The sequence below is a fragment of the Choristoneura fumiferana genome, chromosome 24, assembly GCF_025370935.1.
Source record: "Choristoneura fumiferana chromosome 24, NRCan_CFum_1, whole genome shotgun sequence".
Taxonomy (NCBI): domain Eukaryota; kingdom Metazoa; phylum Arthropoda; class Insecta; order Lepidoptera; family Tortricidae; genus Choristoneura; species Choristoneura fumiferana.
Window position 1 is genome coordinate 5,718,629 of NC_133495.1, and position 24,905 is coordinate 5,743,533.

The following is a 24,905-nucleotide window of genomic DNA, read 5'->3' on the forward strand; positions in this document are numbered from 1 at the left end:
GTTTAAAAAGGTTGTATGCGCAGAGGTGGAGAGCTTAGAATTGGTTGCCGCGTGTTTTTTGTAAGTTGGCCAATAAAAAAAGTTGGCTCGCGCAGCCGCGGGGCTGGCACGGGCCGCTAGATCGTCTGATCTGTGGCGCGGCGGGTCAATTGCGAAAGTTCACTCAAATATGTGGTGATTCATTATATTTGGAGCTTAGCTGTATGGTGATAAAGCTTCGCCTTTTTTCTAAAAAAAAAGGAAAAATTAAAAAAAAATAGACAGATTAAATATAAAACAAGCCGACCTTTGATTCTTTTGTCACTTTGTAAGACGAGGGAAAGCCAGACAAGCGAAAAGAAGCAGAAGCTTGCCAAGCAGTCTTGTTAGCTTCCTTGGAATACTAATCTAAAAAATACGAGTATGTACAAAAACTTACAAATAAGTTTTTCTTAAATTAAAAGGTACTTAAACTTTTTTGCTGTCTGTACTTGCATTTTCATATACATACTTAATATGTAGGTACATGTACATACCTACATGTTAAGTGCACCACAAGTTAATCCGACCTCAGGAAGTGGATCAAAATAAACTTGCATAAATTGAAAAAATAAATGAACATCCGAGGTGAAGTTAAAAATAATAATAAGATTGAAAAATAACTTGTAAAAAAAAACTATTTTGGCTTTTAGGAGATCGGGTAACGACATTAAAATAGTATGCATATAGCTCCAGCCACGTTAATCTGTGAGGCAATCAGACTGATGTCATGTGATCACCAATTATAGGCGAATTATCTTGTCAAAGGCTTCTATAAATCAATATAGATTAGAGATATTAAGTACAGATTAGATAACGTTACGGCACGAGGCAAGAACCGTTAGAGACATCCATTACATCAGAGCGTTATAAGGGTTGAAGTCACTTTTCTGTCCTAGCTGTAAAGTACTGCTCTTTTTAAGGTTTCAAAAACTTGTTTTTTTTTAAGAATAATTGGTAATTTAACGGGACAAATTATTAAGTGAATGAATGTACCTATTATTAAATTGACTTGAAGAGCCAAATTTTAGTTTTTACATGATATTCTGAACAAGCTGGTATTAATTGAGTTAATTTGAACATTCTTTCGAAAAAACGGAAGTCGGTTTTACACTTCACTATTAAAATGTATCAAGTACAAAGCAAACTGTAAATGAAAAAGCTTTCTATTTTCTAAGGGATAGTGTTTAATCTCTAAGTTCGGTTCGCGAATGCGTATTCAAAATTGGTAGCCCGTTAATTTCAACATTCCATGCTCAAGTTCTCTTTTTAAATTCGGGTGGTTTAACAGCCAGTGATTTGTTTTCTTTTTTCAACCTGCCAGTAGTTCGGATTTGGAATTTTCATTAAGGATGTAATTTCGAACTTTATTAATTTCAGTGTACGATTAATTCCAATTTTAAATTATAGTTAGAATATGACTGTAAGTGGTTTGAATGTTGCTAGTTGTTTTTTGCAATTACCAATTATATTGAGTTACTTTTACAATAGGTACTATTTTTTGACACATTCTTTCAGATTTTGTTATAGGAATAAAAGTGGATTCTTCGCAAAAATCTTTCGTCAAGTCATTATTTAGTCTGACTAGACAGAAAGAAGGTCGCTCTGCTAGATTTATGTAACTTCCTTGAAAGCGAAGGCGTAGCGTGCCTACGTAAACAATGGCTAGTTAAAACCTTTAACGGCGTTGCCACTTTAATAGCATCTCATGACAAGCCTTTCTTAAATGCTTTAAAGACATTATTAATATTTTAATCATCAACAAATCACAAGGTCCAGGCGTTGTCGAAACACTCCGCTAGGGGCGTGGTCGCATGATGGATGTCTGCGTACGAGCAAGATTGAATGTCGTACACGACTGCCTTTAAACAACAGCGCTTACATTTAAATTAGCTCAAAATTATCCTTGCTCCTACGGAATAAAGGTGTGTGGTGTTATTTTTAATGTGGCAACGATTAAGTTTCGTTTGAAACGGAAAACGTTAGAAAATGAATTTGATTTTAATGGAGGAAGTTGGTTTGAGTTTGAGTTATTAATAATACGGTTGGGTGTTGAGTGGTCCTGCAGGATTTGTGCTGAGTGTTTGTCTGGGGAGTATATAGCGTATAAACCTTTGTCCAAGGTATCCACCGCCGATCTATCTTTACTTTCTTCAAGTTCTTACGAAAATATCAAGCAACTCTAACGGCACTAACACTATAAGTACACACATAAATCACACAAACCCAACTATCACCACCACACAACATTGACGCGTTTGGAACTCAACCAGAGATCATCTTTAGAGCAACACAACCGCTCACCATGCTCCCAGATGTTGGAACAACATGTGTTGTGTGGTGGCGGTGATAGCTGGCTCTGTGTGATATGTGCGTATTCTTACAGTGTGGTGTTGCCAGCGGAGGAGCTGCATGAACGTACACAAGAACATATTGCATAGACCTACGTAAGGTCGCGGGTGAGCCAAGTAATTGTTTTTAGGTCATTGATTATGGATCTCCGCAAAGTAACGCCTTAATCGCCTTATGCAATGAGTTATTGAAATGATAAGTCAAATTGAAAACTGCTTTGCAAACTAACTGCTATTACAGACTTCATCTACTTAGGGGCTGTTTCACCATCCATTGATTAGCGTTAACCGACGGTTAAATGTGATGCCGTCTCCGTCTATTCGAACAAAACAAATAGAGACGGCATCACACCTAACCGCCAGTTAACACTAATCAATGGATGGTGAAACAGCCCCTTAATATCACAATACTTACAAGTACGAGTTTGTATTAGTTTCTATATCTAAATGGTTGTCTGGAAGCCTGCTTTTTGTCTTCGTATGTTAACTTATTGTTACCTAGGTAGTAATTTGTAGCTTCATTAAATAATATTTGTATTTGTAGAAATAGATAATAGTAGATGGAAATAGCCAGTCTTTACTAGAGCCCCAATTGGTTCAGTAACTCTCATTGCCAAAGTAATTATTGAAAACCCAATGAATAATCAATAAACAAATGGGAATTAAAACTTGTTTTAGTTTGCAATGTTAAACACTTGCTATAGCACAGCACTAACTTCGCATGCCTCAGTAAACCAGTAATGTATATAACCACACGTTAAACATCGATTGATTTACTCGTTTCAATCACTTATATTACAAGCTTTCTCTTAGACTCAACACATAGCCACTTATAAAAAAGCTATAAGTCAAAATAGACCCATTCCATTTTGAATCTTGCTTTCGACCATGAAGGTGTAAAGTTAAAAAGTTTTTTTCTAAAGGTATTACTTTTTTAATTTGACTTTTTAACGGCGCGAGCGTGGGTCGTGACCGCCGCGCGTGCGCGTTACGCACAGTAATTGCCGTTTTGTGGGTAAACGCGGTTTTAGTGGGCAACACTGGGCCGGTCAGGGCGGTCGTGCTTAATTGATTGGTTGTTTTTATATCGGAACTGGCAACTCCTGGTTTTTAGCTTGATGCTTATTCAGCTGAAGAGCTCACGGCAAGTTTGTTGCTAGAGAGTGGAAGACTGGCAGGCGACACATTTTCATGCCAAGTTTTATTTTATTTTATTAATTTTTATACATTAAAAAAAAGTAACCCTCCTTCGGGTTACTTTTTTACGAAAACTACATACGTAATCATATATAGGTAGAGTCATTCACGATGACGCGTGCTGTGGTTCTTATTACAATGACATTAATGTCTAATTTTGACAAAATCACGCGTCTTCGTGGATGGCACTATAGGTATACGAGCCTGCAACACTGACACTGCAATAGCCGAAACGTGAAGGTAAATTAGTAGTGAGAGAGTAGGAGGTAAAAGTAGAAAGCTCCGTTTTAATAATGGTCTCGCTGGAAGACCAGCGCTGGCTCCACCGGAGGAGTCCGCATTTTATTCGGGCACAAACAAATATTTATAACTTTTAGGGGCTGTTTCACCATCCATTGATTAGCGTTAACCGACGGTTAAATGTGATGCCGTCTCCGTCTATTCGAACAAAACAAATAGAGACGGCATCACACCTAACCGCCAGTTAACGCTAATCAATGGATGGTGAAACAGCCCCTTAGTATTTTGAATTCAATTTTTTCTAATATTTTTTTTAATTTTCTATTTTTGTTTTTTTATCTATTGCTAGCTTTTTCCCGCGGCTTCGCCCGCGTGCGATTCGGTTATCGCGCTCGGTTCCCTCGGGAATCATGCATTTTTCCGGGATTAAAAGTAGCCTATGTCACTCTCTGGCCCATAAAATCTCGTCGATCCGTCGCTCCGTTTCGACGTGAAAGGCAATGCAATCATACAAACACACTTTCGCATTAATAATATTAGTATGGATTTGTTTGTGTCCCGAATAAACTTTTTCATTTTCATTTATTTTCAATATTGAAGTTGATCATCATCATCATCATCACCACAATGAACTACAACTCGCCACTTGCATCCACCGCCCGCAACTCTCATGATGTCAGTTTTTCTGTCTTGCCATGGACCACCAACTGTATGAAGGTAATATACGGTAAAAGTAAATGTAAATAAATGAACTGTTGCGACCGCTACTTGACTGGCGCGTCGTTTTGTCAATTCGTTATTGATGGCTTCGCGGACCACTTCCAGTTCTTCCAGGGACCACCAGTGGTCCGCGGACCACTGGTTAAGAACCACTGCCCTAGTGGAAGGCCTGCCAACCCTACGTCTAAAATGCATGTCAGTCAGTTCTAGAAAAGAGAGGAATGCAATTCAGTGTCTGCGTCTGTGTTCCTTGATCGTTACAAGCAGGCCGTCTTCTAATCTAGAGCTAAGGGCATATTATATTAGGAAAGCGTGCTGCATCTTAGCACAGAATAACTAATAGTACTATCTTAGTCCACATTTTCGCTTATCATCAGGCGTATTGTGGTCAAATACAGGCCTATTTCTGTATAAAAAAACAGTCAATTTTTGCATGGCTGAAATGTGTTTAAGTATTAAACTAAGGCTTTAAAAACATACAGCTAACCCAACCCAAAAATGCATAACTCAGCTATCGACTAAAATCAAATTATAATAGAAAGAGAGCGTGCGAGCGGGACACCGAATCTATTATAATAATTGATGGTTAGAGCAGTAAATCTGTGGGTGTCATGTCTTCCGGTATTGGAAAAAAAGGTACGTCCATTTGAAGAGAGGCCGTCGTAAATGTGAACAGAAAAATCGATTTGAACTTTTTCAAGGTGTTTTTGTTCTTTTTAATTAAGACTTGGACCTGTTTTGTTCATTCATAAGAATTTTTGTGTCAAAGCTTTTTAACCGACGCAAAAAGAGGGGTGTTATAAGTTTGACCCCTATGTGTGTCTGTGTGTCTGTCTGTCTGTGGCACCGTAGCTCTTAAACGTGTGGACCAATTTGAATACGGTTTTTTTTATTTGAAAGCAGGTTTTCTAGCAATGGTCCTTAGACATGTTTTATCAAAAGCTGTTTTTGAGATATTGAACTTTGAAGTGACAATGTCGGGGGTTTTCAAACTTTTCCCGGCCGGCTGGGGCAGATATTTGTATGAACAATACGTATGTTTGTTCTCGGGTCTTGGATGTTGAATATGTAATTAAGTTTGTATTTATCTATATAAGTATGTTTATCCGTTGCCTAGTGTCCATAGTACAAGCTTTGCTTAGTTTGGGACTAGGTCAATTGGTGTCAAGTGTCCCATGATATTTATTTATTTATTATTTATTTATTTTTGCTGGTTAGGTTATTACATGAATATTATTGTGTATATCGATCACGTAATACTCGTAGTGAGAGCGCTTAATAAGCGATCCGTCTCTAAGGCTATGTTTCCACAAGAGATGCGTGAGGATGCGTTGCGAGGAAGTTTGTCATGAACCAAACCGCTCAGTCTCCACTAGAGATGCGCTGAGCGAGGACAGGTAAATGAAGTGTTTCTATTGGTTCATGACAAACGCATTCCTTGCAAAACATCCTCCACATATCTGGTGGAAACGCAGCCTTAGGCCTCCCCAGGGGTGGTCAAATTGTGTTTCGTGAAGGATAACTAAATTAACAAGGTGCATCAGACATATTGGGTACAAACGAGACGGAAATATCGCTCTACATTAATTTTAAGGGCGCACTGAGCTTCTAGCGCTAATCAATTGGGAACAAAGACTACTCGGAATTTCCACGCAAAAGTTGTGATTTTTTTTAAGTAAGTTTGAAATACGAGATAGCTGTTATCGGTTCTTCGAGGAATGTGGCTCCATTGCGACTTCAACTTGCATATTCTTTGAGTTAACAAAACATATATAACTCTTATCAATATTTTCAACTAGTCGAAAGTTTCAATTGAGCTTTAGTTTTGTAGCAACACAATTTGAACACTGAATATTACTTTTTTTGAATGGTGTTTTTGAATAGCCATATTAGGTTATATGTAGTTGTCCGATACAATACATACGAAGACTCTTTATTGAACGTCACAATAGTAAGCGATACAGAAAACACAGAGAGAAAATTACAAGCTAAGAAATATATGCGGCTTTATCACTTCAGAGCGATCTCTTCCAGGCAACCTTACATACACAACATATAATTTGAGTTGACTTTGCTTCACCTGCTTTTACAGACAAATATAACTTTGTAACGGGAGCCTGCCCTTTATCGCATCATAGACGACAAGTTTATTAATTACAAAGTTGTATTTTTAATTAATCGATCAAATAAATAGTACCCGAAGTGGAAATAAAAAGACATGTACCAGTTAATTATGAACTGGCATCCCTTATTTCATTTCGAATTTGGAACTCAATAGCCGTGTTTAAAGGTATCGTCTCATTACAACCGGCCTGTGTTATTTAAAAGTACGTGATGACGAATACGGTGGAACGCTACACTTATCTGTGCACGTGCTGCCTTTGACGTACTAATTTTGATTTGTTTTGTCTATGCTTTGTTCATTTGTAGGGTTCTGTACCTCAAAAGGAAAAAACGGAACCCTTATATGATTTAAAAAATGGAGACTTTATCCTGTGACATATCTAAAAATAAATGGGCTCGTGAGAATCTCAGATATATTTTTATTTTAGTTAATAAATGAAAATTGTCAATTGTTCCCCCTTATCTCTGAAATTGTTGAGCCTGATTTTGTAAAACTACGCTATCCTTACAGGAATCCTATTAGAATTGTACCTATTTAAAGTAAATACGAAATTTCTGTATTGTAAGAAAGTACGAAACCTCTTCTACGCACGTTTTAACTCGCGCTTGTCCCGGTTTTTAGCTTGTGGCATTTCTTAATAAAAGTAATTGTCAATTTAGTTAAGGTAAGTAATAAAGAATTTACGTTATTAGCTGTACCTACTCTTCTGTATTGTATTTAACTCGGCTAAAAGTTTTATAGCTGCTAAGAATATTATTTACGTTTAACATCGTACGATTCGCTTACAACTGTTTATTTTGAATTCATGCACGCAATACCGATTTGTCTTAAAAAAAGTTTTCGAAATTTGAAACATTTAAATTGCACGTTATTGCTACTGTGCACGCGGTGCTCCGACCAAATACCGACGGCAGGTTGTAATTATGTTTGCCGATTTGCCCCGAATCATCTCGGACCGATCCGATGCCAATCCTTAGGTCCGAATCCCGGGGCTTGAGCAATTCAACTAATTCGTGGGAGTCCGTTGCTGGCGTGAGAAAATGGTCTAAACGTGATTCACGAATATACCCCTCATAAGCGCCGTGTAATTGTCTAAACATTTCAAATTTCGAATTAGTAAAATAATGGCACGAAAAAGTCGATTCTTAAATTAAAACGAGATAATTCGTGGGCGCAACGGATGCGGCGCCCTGCTGCGAGTCGCGCTTTGAAAAAAGAACGCCGTCAACTGAACTGTCAGTACGCCGCGACCGCGGATGAGAAATGTAGCCAGACTGAAAAAAAGACAGACCACAGAATTCATTCACAAAAAGCCACTCACGTTTAGAAATTAGTTTATTTTAATTACTCGGTGAGCGTATTGTTGTATTAATTATTGAGTTCGACCCGTTTGTCGGACTGGACAATATATTTTATTGTCTTTCTGTACGGTTGTGATTTATACATCTAGTTAGTAAGTTATTCGAATTTTAATTTAGACGAGTTTTAATGGGGTACGTTTGAATGGATTCTAATTAGGGAAAAACAACCGGACGGCCTGTATGAATAATGTCTGGTATAAATTCCAGTTACGGTTCAGGAAAGCGGAGCCGGCTGACCCCTGGCACAATGGCAGCGTGTGCCTAACAAATGCTTTATTAGAAAAACCGACGATGAGAAATGGCCAGTGTCTATGCCACGCTTTGTTGATAAACAGACACCGTATTTCAAATTTGGAACACAATGCCTTCTAAATAAACAGTTCGAGCCGAGTTCGACTAGACGAGCAATTTTATATAAAAACAAAAGCGTAACGAGCAATCATTAAACATTTATGACTCTAGGGCCCAACAAGTCACGTGAACAATACGAGTTACGATTGCTGAGCTATTAAAAACGAAAATAAACCGTACGTAAGACGACATTACTCGATATTTCATTAACTGCTGTTCACAATTCATTGCTTATAAATCAAATTTAAAAAAAGAACGACGCGCTCATTTGGCCGGCCGTGCCTTACACACTATTAAAGTTTACAAAATTAAAAAACAAAACAACTTTTATCTTTGGCCTTATTGCCTATTAAAAATATATCGGCAATTCTTATTGAAAAACCAATTTCGAAATAGCCAATTAGGACATTTGAATCCGTCTGGCAGTGACGAATATTTAAGTCAACGTTTGCACAAACATACCTGATACGATTTTCTTATAAAGTTTGTAACTTTATATGATTTTTTACGCAATAAGGCATGCGTTTGACCACACACACGCCTGACTGAAGATGAAACTCGCTAATAATAAAATATTTGCTTAGGTACTTTTAATATTGTGCTTTTTTAAGGCTTAACTAAAGTCAAATTTAGGTTACAGCCCTAAATTTGACACCAGCATAGGTAATAATATAGTTGGTGACGTGTCACTTGACAACATAAGTAAGATATAGGTTAAAAAGAGTCGGCTTTTCTTATTTTGTCTTACAACATCAATGACTTATAGCATAAATACGCAGCTACATTGGGATGGAAAGGTTAAGGTAAAAGCGAAGTTAAAGGATAATTTAAAACCGTTAGGAAATGTGTACACTACTCTATTTGTCCAGGGTAGATATTTCTTCAATATTAATATCGTCTCAGGGCTCAAAGCTGTTCATCCCACTTCCCACTGCTGGACACCGGTCCAGTGTCCAGTGTGTAGTTTATCTCGTAATAACGGGGAGGTTAAACATTAAGGGGCTGTTTCACCATCCATTGATTAGTGTTAACTGGCGGTTAGGTGTGATGCCGTCTCTATTTGTTTTGTTCGGATAGACGGAGACGGCATCACATTTAACCGTCGCTTAACGCTAATCAATGGATGGTGAAACAGCCCCTAAGTCTTCTAACTGGTTAAGTCATACCTGTAACAAATGTTACGTACAGGTACTACATTTATACAGGCAATTGTTTATGGCTCTACAATATATTACGACAGATGTACTTATAAAATATTTTTAATTATTTAAAGTTTTATTGGCTATTTATGCAAAATGGGCGGAGATAGAGTGACAAGACATTTTATATATTGCAAGTTTATTTTTATAAATAGTATGCATGCCGTCATCCATCATGCATTTAATTCAAGTTTTTTTTTAATATGTAGAAACCGCTTTATCCTGTGATGCCATTTTTCCTGCCTTCCTGCCATTTACAAAACTAAATAGATTTATTTCGGCATAGCTTCGTCTCTTTTTGAAAATGCGACCACTTGCAAGCTAGGAAAAGAGAATAACGTACAGTCAAACTGAATCATGTTACCTACCAACGTGAAACTTTTGTGCTACTAAAGTTATGTTGACATCATGGGATGTGGGAGTACTTCATACCTTCATGTGTTCAATATGCCCAGAAATATGTGGTGTTAATTGATGGTGTATATAATGATTAATTTTCTGTGCCTTTCAATAGTTTTCAAGCAACAGAAGTTCACACAGCCAACTGGGATCGCCGATGAAGCTTGCCCAGGGGTCCACACTTGGACCTATGGCTGTGAAATAAGAATAAGATGGAACACTGGAGCCTTTGGCTGTGAAATAAGAATAAGATGGAAACCCAGCGGCGGCGGTGGAAGTATGGACTTTTGTCAAGGAAATCAAAGTGAAATTGTTTATTAAAAGGTTCCACCCTGGTACATAGTCACATAGATCAGTTTGTTCGATTTTACATAATAGGTATAGACTGTTTAACTGGCCGGAACAAATAGATACATATTTAATCCCCCATTACTCGATTCATCGCATTGTTTTAAAACGTTAAACGAACTACAATAACTCCCTTATCCACAATTAATGTCAAAACAATAAAAAATAAACTGATTTAATTCACCACGATCACATTCATTAAAGGCTGGCCACACCGCTCCCGTTCTCATTTCAAATTTGAAAATTAATGGCGGATTTGACAGCGCTATTGTGGGCCTAATTTAAATCTTATCAACGCGCGATGACAGCGCCATAATGGAAAATGGTTTTTAAAATATTTCACTGTTCATTTGTCTTTTTCTTTTTTGACGTAGGCTGGAATTGAATCGGTTGCCAGTCCACGGCATTTTAAAATATTTATTGTGTTCTAGACTTGGCATAGGTAATGCATGTCAATGAAGGATGTTTTATCAATATCTGAAATAAAAAAATCTGAATAAATAAATGAATTATTATTAATATCTGTAGTTGTAAGGCCAGTAGCCATACACAGTAAATTATCATTTAAAAAAAACTAATGCGGTTGCTGTTGTTAGATGTATCTTTTCGTCAAAACAAAACCTACCTACTTCCATAATAATGAACATAGGTTTAAACATGTAAACATCAAGGCGTGTTCTCAGACAGGAAACACTGGAGTATAGGTATAGGAGATAGGTACAAATCCTAGGCAAATTTCATCTATGTTCAGAATAAGAATTATGTCTATTTGTAGCAGTTAACTAGATAAATGGATTCCCCTTTCTCGTCTCCTTCAGTTTGTTCTTAAGAACATAATAATTATGCCCAATAAATCACCCAGAATTAGTAAATTTCAAAGGTCTTTTATTTCATCTATTTATTAAGCACGTAGAGTAGTACCATCTATCGACCATGTGATCGAAGTGTAAGGATCCGTCTTACTTCTCTGTTTTATTATGCTAGTCACAAGGTTCGTTAAGAAAATCAAATGCTTGTTATAGCCTAAATTGAATAAAGATATTAAAAAAAAGTTATTGTTTTATTGCACTTGACAGCTGTCACTAGTTTGAAATTAACAGTCGAACAAATAAGGCGGGACTGATAAAGGAATAGGAAATTAACTTGAATAAAGAGTATGTAAGGAGGATAGGAAAGAAGTTACACATTGCGTTAGTGCATCCAGTAAGAGAACAATCACTGGTGAGTTCCTTAAACTTTTCTTTACATATCTAATGTCCGTTATAAAGCAATATGATCAAGAGAATAACACTAATCGTGATAAGTAAAGTTTGTATGACAAGATTGCTTGTTGAGCTTTCATAGTAACTAAATGTAATCAAACTTTTGTACACGGTTCAATGTGTTGGTTCTGGTAGTTTGGGCTGGCTGTGAGGGGATTTGTTGGGAGGCCAGTGGGTGGAAGCCCGATTTCCTCAATATCCAATTTGAGGGTATGTGATAGTAAACTAGATTAAATAATCTAAGAGTTAATAATTAAAGTTCACAAACAGTGTTCGTCTGGTGGTCATATTAAACTGGTATATGGCGATAGTTGTAGGTATATTGCGAAGCTATACCATGAACTCCGTAAGGACGTCGCCATACTCTGTCTTTCTCTCTCTCTCTCTATAGCTTGTGATGCGACACAACACAGGCCGTCACAACACTGCATCAGATTAATGTGAACGCAACCATATAAAATGTACATGAAACCGATGCAGTTCTGATGCGTCACGACACAACACGACAGATACCTAATTGTGAACGCAGCTTTAGGGTAAGACGCATTGCGTTGCCGTAATAAACGGCGCCGCGCCGGAATGCGGCACGTTGCTGTTACGGTGTGCCACAAGATGCAGAATAGATGGGCAAGTGTTCAGCGCCGTGTATTGCACGATGTGGCAAAGCGCCGTACTTCGACGCCGCGCCATTTCACGAACGGGGGGCTACTACGAAACTGGAAAATCGAGGTTCGTATCGTACCTACCGTCCCTCTCATTCTCGTGTTAAATAATATTAGAGTCAGCGGGACGGCAAGATACGAAGTTCTTAGTATAGGGCCAGCGCGTGGCCCGCGCCGCGCCGTTTAAAGTTACGACGCCGCACCATGGCACAGAGTAACCATGGTGATGTGGATGTGGCCGCTCGGGAAGTGTTCCCTGGGCATGACGACTAGCCTAACGTGCGACATGACGAGTAACGCAGTCTCACTAGTCTTTGCCTCCTGTCCTCGCTACTTCCCAAGCCATTTTCGAGTGTGTACACGCAACTGCAACAATGTCGCGGTATCAAGCTGAATTAGCCCGTGTAAATGTAACCCCCGACGGCGCGGAAGCTTAGAATATGATAGGGATGGACTGCAAAAAAAGAAGAAAGTACTATTTAGACTGAAATTAAATGGAAAATATGTCTCTTCATATCATACTTTTAGAAAAAATGAAATTTCTTTAGTACCTAAACATCTGCATGATTACAATTCGTAAATTGAATTTAAAAAAAAGATTTTAATTTAGCTTAATTGGTGTTGGCAGCGGGGTTTTCAACAATCAAATTTAACAGTCTTTCTTATCTATCTACTCGTATTTAAAAATTACTAGAGGCAGGATATTGAACCGAAGTTCGACCGAAATTCAGCCGAGTTTTTATTTTAATATAATGTTCGTTCGAAGTTCGTATTCGGTTCAAAACCACTTTCGGCCCATCTATAGAATATGCACATACTTTTTTAATAGGACACGTATAGGATGTCTTCAAATTCTTCCGGTACAGGTATTTCAGGAGTTATTTGAAGGAGGACAATTTGAAGACACCTTGTATGGATATATCTAATACCTACCTATCTATCTTATACTTAAGGACTAGGAGTGATCTAACGTTCAAAAAAATATGCATTTTTTTCTTGCATAAGTATTCTTAGTCGGTCATTAATAAAAATTAAGTAAAGACGAGATGTTTATTAAATAACTAGAAACTTGAAGGTAATTTGCTCAGAATCGAGAGGAATATCGATTAGACTAATGGCTACTTGCTGGAAACACATAAATCTCGAGTTTGCGTTAAGCTCAGTTTAGTAGTGTCAAAATGTATGGAACTGTCAAGCTTAAGCCAGGTTTAACGACTAAATCTAGATTTATTTTTTCCTGCAAGACGGCCTAGGTAAAGATTTTTACTGTGCCCAGTCTAAAAATACAATATGGTAATTAAATGTCTTAGTGACGTTCCAAATTTAAAAGTTCCAATATTGTTTGTCCTATCAGTTTCTTCAAAAAACGGCGAAGCGCAAAGCTTAACTGACAAGTCCAAATTATGAGTGTAGAATTAGTAGGTAATCAAGTAGAATTACTGATTTTTCAAAACATTCGAAACTTTTTTGAAATAACTGGATAATAATTGTGAAATATACTTGTGGATAATATTGTAAACATGATCTTGCAGGCGAACCGGTGGTAGTGACATTCATAAGTGCTTGTTATAGCCTAAATTGAATAAAGATATTTTGACTTTGAATACATATTTGTAAGCATGTACATTAAAGTAACGTTAAATAAAACAGACGGCTGGGTGTCTGAGAATTTCAGTCTAATAATTAACACCGTGTAGGTAACCTTTACCGAAATGGAGCATTCTACAACGTTTGGAAATCACTCTAATTTGCATGTAAAATAATTTGCAAAGTCGACTAGCGTTTAGATACACTTGACAATGATCAGTTTTCGAAATTAGTACGAGCACGATCTGTTACAAATCATCCCCCCGGTGGGGTATCATCCCAGCCTATATACGTCCCACTGCTGAACAAGAACAAGAGGGCTTGGGCCATAGTTCCCACGCGGGCCCAGTGCGGATTGGGAACTTCACACGCACCATTGAATTGCTTCGCAGGTTTGTGCAGGTTTCCTCACGATGTTTTCCTTCAATGCAAAGCTCAAGATGAGAGGCGATAGGTCAAACCACTAGACCACCACGGCTTACACACGGGTTACAAATAAGTTTGTTAAAAAAAACATTTTTAATATAAGATTTTTTTGCTGACTGTACTTTTTTTTGACTGTACTTGCATTGCCATTCAAACCACATTTCCGTATCAAATTTCTTAGTCAATGCTATCAATTGTTGAGGACTTCCGCGGAGACGATCCTAGCTGTAATTGTCACTGGGTATTTATTTATTTTCTTTCAGGTTTTCAGCTATTTAATTAAAAGCCTGTATAACAACACCCACCCTAGCGTCGCGAATAATACTATGAAAGTAAACAACATATACTCACCGTATGTCATAATAATGTTCTTTACACATTACACATAATAACAACAAAAAGCGATGTTACTATACTCGTCCCAAACGTAGAAACCGCATAACTTCAAAATCGTTTTTTTTTTTTGGAAACCGATATTGCTAAAGTTATTTTATTGTTTTACCTGTTTGGAGAGGATGTCTCAGTAATTTGTGGCAGGGACCGCCAATTATAAAATTTCAAAGTATAACGCAGCGGACTGTAATTATATGCCCGGGAATGCTACAAATAAAGGATTGGGGATCTGTGTCAAGTTTCTCTTAGCTGTGAGATGAAATGTTACTTTTAGAGATCATAAAGAATACAAGGGAAAGTATTGTTGGGTACAAAAAGTAAATAAGCAAAACCTTTAGATATATGAGTTATTCTAAATTTTTTTGATCTTTTCGATTATTTCGGTGCTTTCATACATATATTTTTGCCAAAAAACAACTTTGATAATGAAGATAATGATCATCTAATTTATTTACGTAACTCTACCAAATATCAAATCAACAGCTGAAAAGGTACGAACACGTACAAACGAATAAAAAAATATCTTGATTCATCATTAAGCGGGGCAAACCTTTGTTTAACGGTGATACTTGGTAAATCAGTGATACTGCGTTGTAATCTAACGCTGAGCTCAACAAAGGTGAAATGCGAGCAACTAAATCGCTGCCAACCCGATTGCAAGCGTCAAAACTGACAGCTGCCATCTATTTTATAGCTTGCAATGCATTTCCTCATATTAAGATCTGTGTAAGATAATAAAGTATCACCGAATTGCCAAGTATCACCGATAAGACAATGTTTGTGATACTTAAATAAGTTTTTGTTTGTAAATAAAAAGTTAATATTGAAGATACCTTCAGGTGGTAAATTCGCAGAGCCCATTTGACCGTTTAACATGATGACAGCGCTTGGTTAGATGTTTGACACTAGAAAAATGCAAAACATTCAACGACACGTCTGCAATGCTGATATATATTATCGCTGTCATGTTACCTATCAACGATCGAATGCAATTTGTAATTTCCGTGTAATATTTGTATTTGCAACAAAAACACAGTTGTTACGTACTTACTTATGATATTAGTTTAGTTTTTTTTTACCTAAAAGCTTGTTTAACTACCTAAGATTTTTTTTTTTTTTATAAACAAAACAAACGCGTTTTTAAAATGGCTTTGGTGTCATTTGAGTGTAAAAATTGTTTTTACTTAATTTTAGGCTAAAGCAAAAAATAACGCATTCGATTTAAAATATTTGAGGAACTCCTTGTTATTTAATTATATTTTTTATAAAAATATGGATTCATTAATTTTACCTCAGGTATTAAGGTTATTAAACACTTTTAGAAGAATATCAAGTAACAACGATTTTATACTTATACAGTTTTAGCGCGTAATACCCGCAAAAATACTTGTGTTTATATTTATTATTTTGATGTTCCCAATGGCAACATAACAAACAAAATTTTAGGAAAAAAAGGAGAAATACTCAATCGCCTTTCTTATTACGTTGAAATTGTTTTTTCTTATACGTTATAAGTATAAGTAAATTATTCAAATATTGAGTAATCAAAAAAAAAACACTGATTAATAAATTAATCTTTTTTATTGAGTAATTTTTATTAATTTTGATTTTTATTGTGTTTTGTATGAACAGAACGTTTAGTTAACAGTAATGTTAATTTAAAATACTCAATTTTGTATTTATATTCGACCGATAAATAGGTTATCAAGAAGGAATTGCAATTGAATAACTAACGATTAGAGCCTATTTTTTTAGAATTCCATTCCTGAAGGCACATTCTTCATTCACTTTAACACTGCAAATGCACACAATAAAATAGCAATCGGATCCATACCTCGCGATGACACTGCATATAAAGGTTCATGCTATCTATACTAAGGCAAACATATCACAGAACACAAAATGTCTCATATCACAACAGTTCACTGGCTTGCCCGCATATCGATCCCGCCTCGAGCGCTGATCACAAAACGTACGTGTAATAATAATCGACCATCCCTAAGGCTTATCTGTAAACGACTGGAGGCTAAAAGGTTTTCGCTGGGGGCGAAACGCTGTGTGACGCTCCAGGCTCCGCCCCGGGGCTCTCCCATTGGCCCAAAAGTGGTAGCGAGCCGTCCACCGCGGCCCCCCATTGGCGGCCAGTAGTCAGTGGGGGCATAGATATTTTGACGTTTTTTTTACCGGTGGCATTTCTCGTCGTAGCGATTAATTGTAATTCTTTATGGCTATTGTAGGGTTGAGTGAGCGGTTATATTGTGACGTTCGATTTTTGAATGACGGTGTTAGAATGCGCTCGCGATGGTTTTTTGGCTGTTTGATTAGGTTTACTCGATTTGTAAAGCTTTTTTCAAAGTGTTTACGTTCCTATTGAAGTATGTTATTTTTGATTTTTTACTCAGCGTATTCAAAAGTGAAGTTTGAATAAAACTAAAAAAAGGGTTTTGCGTTTACTACACTTTATCCTTTTTGGCCAATTTTTTGTTGCACAGACAGATACGAAATAAGTTTTCGTTCTTGATTTTTTTTTAATTTTACAAATTTATTAGTTACAAATACCTACACTTTAATAGTTGATAGAAAGTTAAGAATACATTGCATTTAATAGACGTTTCCGAATGGAGCAGATAAATTTAATTGAAACAAGAATTTTAGTAATTATGATCGGTGATACCTACTGCGTTATCTTATGCTGAGCTCATAATGGTGAAATGCAAGCAATTAAATCGCTGCCAACTCGATTACAAACACCAAAACTTACAGCTGCCTTTGATTTTATAGCTCTCATTTCCGCATAGTGAGATCTGTCTAAAGTAATAAAGTAGTAGGTATCACCGAATTACCAAATATCACCGATAAGCCAAAGTTTTACTTCAATTAAGTAAGGGGGTTGGGTAGGTACTTATGTCTTTAACTGCAATAAGTATATTTCACAACTAAACTCTTTATCAGACATTCTGAAAAGTTTTTTTTTATTCGACTGGATGGCAAACGAGCAAGTGGGTGTCCTGATGGTAAGAATCACCACCGCCCATAAACATCTGCAACACCAGGGGTATTGCAGATGCGTTGCCAACCTAAAAGCCAAAGATGGGATACCAGTAATTTCACCGGCTGTCTTACTCTCCACGCCGAAACACAACAGTGCAAGCACTGCTGCTTCACGGCAGGATTAGCGAGCAAGATGGTGGTAGCAATCCGGGCGGACCTTGCACAAGGTTCTACCACCTGCACCTGCACCTGGTAGGTATAAAATGTAGAGAGGTGAACAGGCAAGCCAGTTCCTAATACAAAGTTGCCAACTTAAAGGAGATCACTTGTTCCTCCTGGACTTACCTTTTCTAACCCTCGACGCAAATAACCTAACCAACAAAAGCTGGAAAACCCCCGACTTTTTCACTTCAAAGTTCAGTATCTCAAAAACGACTAAACCGATTTTGATGACAAAATGAAAGAATGAAAAAAACCTCATTCAAATCGGTCCACCCGTTTGAGCTCGGTGCCACAGACAGACACACATAGCGGTCAAACTTATAACACCCCTCTTTTTGCGTCGGAGGTTAAAAAGAGGGATGTTATAAGTTTGACGCCAACATTGTTTATCTGTCGGTCTGCCTGTGGCATCGTAGCTCTCAAACGGATGGACTGCTTTCGATGCAATTTTTCTAACGTGAAAGCGATTTGCAATGGTTCTTAACTACAAAACGTGTACTACGTGTTTCATAAAAATCAGTTCAGGTATTTTACAGATATTAAACTAAAAATTTTCATTGTCGGGGAATTTAATTCAACTTTTCTATGTTGGTTAGCTTATGCTCAATTTTATTGGATTTTGCTACAATGATGTCGGGAAGACTAAACCTAGTTTAAGATCTGACTGCGTAAATATACTTTTCACACTCACACCTCTCCTTCAGAAAAGTAACTTTTCCTCCCTGACGAGAGGGAGCAAAGTGCAACTTTTCTGTTCAAGGTTTTTCTAAGTGTTTTATTGCAAATGCCATTTTTTGAAGTTGATAATTGGAAAGCCACGCCATTTTCTGTGCTGGTTGTTCTTTAATAATATTTAGAATTTTTTTTTTTTCAAGTTTCTTAATGCTCGCTGCTCGGTGTGAAAAGTTGTAAGAGCCACTCGGGAGCAAAATTATTTTCATCTTGGGCGTTAACACTTGAATCCCTCATAGAATCCCTTGCTACGCTCAGGATTCTGGATTCAATGTACGCCCTCGCCGTAAATACACCATTTTGCTCCCTTGTGACCCAAATAACTATTGGAACCTCCGGTTGAAACTTAACTTTCTTGAAAACATTATTTTTAGACATCTTTAGGTACTTATTCTAAAAGAAACAGCTGCCGCTCAAGAAATTAGATCAAAGAACTCATATACAAGGATTGCTTGTATCTTTAATGAAAATCTGTATCTATTACATTATAAAAACTTGAAGTACCTATAAAAAAAAACTTTGAAGAATAATATTTTATACATAATTTCGTGAGGAAACCTGCACACAAACCTGCGAAGCAATTCAACGGTGTGTGTAAAGTTCCCAATCCGCACTGGGCCTGCATGGGAACTGCCTAAGCCCTCTCATTACGAGACGAGGCCTGTGCCGTGCAGTGGGACGTATATAAGCTGGGATGATGATGATGATACATAATTTAATATGGAATAATACCTATACTTGTGAAGCAGTTTATGGTGTGTTAGGTTCCCAATCTGCTTTTAACCCGTGCGCCGTGTGGAAATTACAGCCCTAGTCCTCTCTTTCCGAAAGGAGGCCAAAAATGAGTACATAATAACCTAACTTGAAAAACCCCTGACATTGTCATTTCGAAGTTTAATGTCTGAAACATGACTGAACCGATTCTAATGAAAAATAGAAAAGAATCACCGCAAGGAAACAAAAAACCGCAATACAAAAAAACCGCATCAAAATCGGTTTAACCTAAACGGTTCCAGAGCTACGATGCCACAGACAGACAGACAGATTGACATTGGCTTCAAACTGATAACACCCCGCTTTTTGCGTCGGGGTTTCAAAATACCCACACCTTAAACAAACAGACACACACACACACACACACACACACACACACACACACACACACACACACACACACACACACACACACACACACACACACACACACACACACACACACACACACACACACACACACACACATAGGTAGGTACACACAAACTTTCGCATTTTAATACATATTAATTAGTAGGACAAGCCCGCCTTTGTAGGTACTTACATGTAAAAGTTTGTCGATTGTGTTTTGTTTGTTTTTTTTTGTACAATAAAGAATTTACACACATACATAATACAAGTCAAAAAGTGTCTCAGTATTCACAAATTCAAGGTCGCCCTGTTACGTAGCCATGTCGGCCAAACTACAATCACGTGTACACATTATACATATATTATACATAGACCCCTGCCACCCTCCAAGGGACCATCTCTCCCTCATACAAGACATAACATATAGGTACAACATAGCTTGTGTTACTTGGACCGATACGACTTTTCTTGCCAGGCAATACTGAGGAAAAATAATAGGTCACTTTGTACAAGTGCAAAAATGTGTATAAGTTATCATCATCATCATCATCATCATCAGCCGGAAGACGTCCACTGCTGGAAAATGGTCTCCCCTTACAACGCCGCAATGAACTACAACTCATCACTTGCATCACTGCAGCACTGGTTGCCTGCAACTCAAACGATGTCTTCAGTCCATCTAGTGGGAGGTGTCCTACGCTTCGGCTTTCGGTTCGTGGTCGCCACTCGAGGACTTTTACAATACAATACAATACAACGACTCTTTATTGTACACCAGAAATAGTAGGTAAGCGATACAGAAAACAAGTACACAGAAAGAAAATTACAAGGCAAACAATAGGCGGCCTTATCGCTTAAGAGCGATGTCTTCCAGGCAACCTTTTTCTCCCCCAACTATACCTAATATTTATTCCATATTTCATACAAATCTGTTTGCAACTATGGTGTTCTTAAGTATGTGCATGATGTGCATCTAATGTAGATGTTGGTGCTTACCTACTTAGCGCCATGTGACTCGCTCGATTGCTTGTTTTCACCCCATTCAAAAAATATGGAAGTGAAAAAAGGGAGGGTAAAATAAAAGTGATGCAGCAAATAAGAGGCTTTACATAACTTTTATTTAAGTGCCACCGCCTCTAGCTAAAACCGCGTAACTGCAAAATTAATAAAATAATTCCACTGACAGCTGTCACTTCATTGTGTGGTCCCAATTTAAAATTTGGCTGTGGCAACGCCGTCGATTTTCGAATGTGGCCGTTCCAAATAATTTTGTGTAATGAATTTAGAGTGGTAAAGTTTACGTGTGTTTAAAGTTTGTTGTAATGCCGCAACTTTGTTTGTTTGTTTGTATCGAAACTAGACTTTGTTCCATTACTAAATATTTCAAATTCTAACAATCAAATTTGCATAAATAAGTATCTAACTGATTATCTACATATAGATGTTTGTGTCTAGCTCTGAATACCTAACAGAAAGTAAGTTTATTGAATAACAAAGACCTTATTATCTAAGGCTATACTATGCCTTACTATGCGGTTAGCCACGCGGTTATAGCGCGTCGTTCCTCTTCAAAGTATCGCTTGAGAAAGAGATAGCACGCTCTGCTCTGTTAGCCGCAATGTGCGTACGTAGGCTGACGCACTTACAAAACGCACTCACAATCGTTTTCACTACTTCCTATCACACGGTAATGGATAAGGATAGAAAAGGATGGCGAATGCGATCGCAAGCGCTCGAGCGTTAGACAATACGACTATTTGACGTCTTATTTTTGGTTTACTATCATTTCACAAGCAACGTTTCACAAACTATTCATTTCAGAACCACTTCATATCACAAACTGCTCATATCACAAATGATCATTTGATAAATATACTTTTAACAAACTTGTCACTTTACAAACACATCATATAACAAATCATCATTTAAAAAATGTGTATTACCCAAACAACTCATTTTTCAAACTAGTCATTTCACGAACATCAATTAATAAATGATTATTTGACAAACTAGTTACATAACATTTAAATTGGTAGGGTTTTGTTCTAGTGACTCGTTTTTGTTTCGCATTCCTTAAGGTCGCAGTCCTATCTAACCTAACCTAACCAACTATAGGTAAATGACAGTAGTTTGTTTTTCTATGGGTCGCAGTTCTAACCTAACCTACTGTACTGGTAGCAGTTCGTTTTTTTAGGGTTGCAGTTCTAACCTAACGAACTTTACTGGCAAAAGTTAGTTTTTCTTAGGGTCTCATTCTAACCTAACCAAGTTAACCTGAGCTGCAGGCACCTCTAAATTATTCTTAATAAAGTGTTTTTCAAATGATACATTTTACTAAACGTTTTTTTGCCAAACGTTGATTTGACAAACGTGGTTTTCCCAAATGACGAAAATAATAATTCAATAGTTGTGTTATAAAACGATTAATTTGTGAAACAAAAGTTTGCGAAACGTTGTTTGTTAAATGAATATTGGTTGAAACGTTTGTTGCCAAATGATTGGATACCCTGATGATGCACTCGGAAATCTCGGAATCATAATCGTTTTCACCATTTCTTTCCATCACACGGTGTAGGACTTGTGTAGGATAAGAGTAGAAAGAGATGGTAAATGTGATGGCGAACGTCACCGCCTTAAACAATGCGGCTGTTTTTCTTGTTTCTAAAAAGCAAAGCCAGGCACTCTTCCTAGTGAACATTTTAATGAACAGCCTGAGGTGTGTGTGAGACATTTGGCGCGCGCCCGAAAAGTTTTTTGGCTTTCTATAATTGAAAGTTACGTTTTTGTGTTTTGTACGTAATAATAATGGAATGTTTTGATCGATTTTAAACTTGTAATTATACCTACATGTGTTGCTATAATTGACAGGTTGTGTCGATAAAAGTATAAAGTTATAATTATGAATGACATGTGAAGTATTATGAAGTTAACAATTATTTCACTTTTTGATTAAGTATAATTTTTATTTCTTTATTTTGAAAGTACATTATCATACTAATTTTAGGTTTAAATTATAATGTTCAAAAGCCTATTGTTACCCGACTGCCCCAACCAAGGAGGGTTATTTTAAAACGGAATTTTAAATTGTTGAGCAGTTTTAAGTTTATCCTTTCCAAACCCACAAACACAAAATCAAATCTTTATTCTTAAACATATTAAGTATAAATAGATAATACCTTTTTAGAGGAAAAAAAACGTTTAGGTACTAGGTAGCAATAGTTAATTATAATGGCGCTCCTGTGTTATGGTGATATAATGTAACTACTAACCTAGTGCCTATTCTCCAACTCAGTTCACCGAAAAACGTCTTTAGCCCGGTTCAGACCTGCAAGAAAAATCGTGCCAATGAGGGTTTTTCGACAGGCAAAATATCGCTAGATGGCGTTAGTGTCGTCCCGTGAGGTCCGTTTGACATTTGCGTCGCGCTCATCATCATCACCATCATCATCGGCCTATCTTACGCCACTGAGCACGATCCTCGGCCAGTCTCATCCAGTTCTTGCCAGCTACCCTGCGAAGATCATCGCTCCACCTAGTCTGAGGTCAACCCACGCCACGCTTGCCGATTCGCGGTCTCCACTCAAGAACTCATTTGCCCCAGCGGTTATCGGTTCTTCGGCTAATATGGCCGGCCCACTGCCACTTCAGTTTGCTTATCCGGTGAGCTATGTGGATGACTTTAGTTCTCTGTTGGATCTCCTCGTTCCGAATTCGATCCTTCAGAGAAACTTCGAGCATAGCCCGCGTCGCGCTCGTGATTGGTTAAATAACTAAATGAGCCAATCGTAAGCAAGACTGAAATGTCAAACGGACTTCACGATACTTCGCCAGTCGAAAAACCCTCATTGCATTACATTGCGAGGCTGTAAAGCCACCGAGCTTCTAGTTGACAATCGAGCACCGCAATGTAATGCAACTTGCATGATTTTTCTTGCAGGTCTAAACTGGGCTTAGGTGATCGAATATTTTCTTTCCCAACTAGACTAGAAGTAATAACAATACTGGCCGCAACAATAAAAGGCAGCTGATAAAAAAACTAATGACTGCGAACTCAATAAAAAACTGCATCATTAAAACTACACCCGAAAACAAAAAGCGTTCGCAACCTAATCGCCCGTGTCTCCAAAAGGTGCGTTAAAAAAATAAATCGGCATGACACATTAACAGCTCATTTGTGTGGATTATACACGGTGACCCTACACCTCCAATCAATTAAAAATAACTAAAACTGTCATGGTTATTATTTATTTATTTCTTATTTCGTAACTGTCAGATGCGCGTAATAAATTCAGCCGTTTTTGGAGTTACATCTTTTTGTTTTAGCCGCCTTTTGTCACGGTGCCGTTTAAGGTCACGGTTATGTAATTTTAAATTTGGAATCCGCGTTTCTAACGGCTCTTTTTGTTACATTTTTTTTATTTAGTGTGCTTCAAAAAATTAACTTTTTGTGATATCCCCTCAGATAACTGTTTTTATAATTTATTTATTGGTATTATCTATGTCGAAATAAGACATTTTCAGTATTTGTTTTTTATTACTACAAAGATTTAACTGCGAAAACTAAATAGTTACTTACTTAGTTATTTTTTTCTTTAATTACTTATCTATTTTTGTACGATTTGATATTTATAATTTATCAAGTAATCTTTTGGATATAAATTCGTCCTAAATAATGCTCTTTAAGTCTTAGGGAATGTTTCACCACCCATTGATTAATTTTATTTGACGGATAAGAGTGATGCAGTCTCCGTATATTCGAACAAAATAAACAGAGACGGCACCACATTTTATCCGTCAAGTAAATTTAATCAATGGATAGTGAAACAAGGGGTTTATCTAAGTAAGTTTAAGTCTGACTCTAGCTGACTCTAGCATAAAATTCGTTCCGCAAACAAAAAACCTGAGTGCAAATTCTCACCAATCTCACTCCCAATGGTTCTAATGATCCACATTCTATTCACAAATCATTACTGGCTACCTAGAATTCCAAATTCAAACGCGACACCGACCAAAATTACTGACGAAAAGGTCCCAAAAAATTCCAGCCAGCTCTAATTTCAAATTCCTCACTAGTCTATAATTTTACAAAAATTCTAACAATTTTATAACCAAGTAATCGCACCTAAATTGAATCAACCTCATTTGTATCCCACCTGCATCACTGCAAAACCAACACTATTCCACGCTCATTAAAGT

At 37.2% G+C, this 24,905-nt stretch overlaps 1 protein-coding gene across 3 annotated transcripts in view; it reads right to left on the minus strand.

Moving 5' to 3' along the window:
- TfAP-2 (transcription factor AP-2) overlaps window positions 1–16,642 on the minus strand; it is an 82,167-nt gene extending 65,525 nt beyond the window's left edge. For all 3 annotated transcript variants that reach the window (XM_074106138.1, XM_074106136.1, XM_074106137.1), the window contains exon 1: window positions 16,474–16,642. In XM_074106138.1, coding sequence (XP_073962239.1) covers window positions 16,474–16,503 — 30 coding nt within the window. In that variant the 5' untranslated portion in view covers window positions 16,504–16,642. The remainder of the gene's footprint in view (window positions 1–16,473) is intronic.
- Between the last annotated feature and the right edge of the window lie 8,263 nt (window positions 16,643–24,905).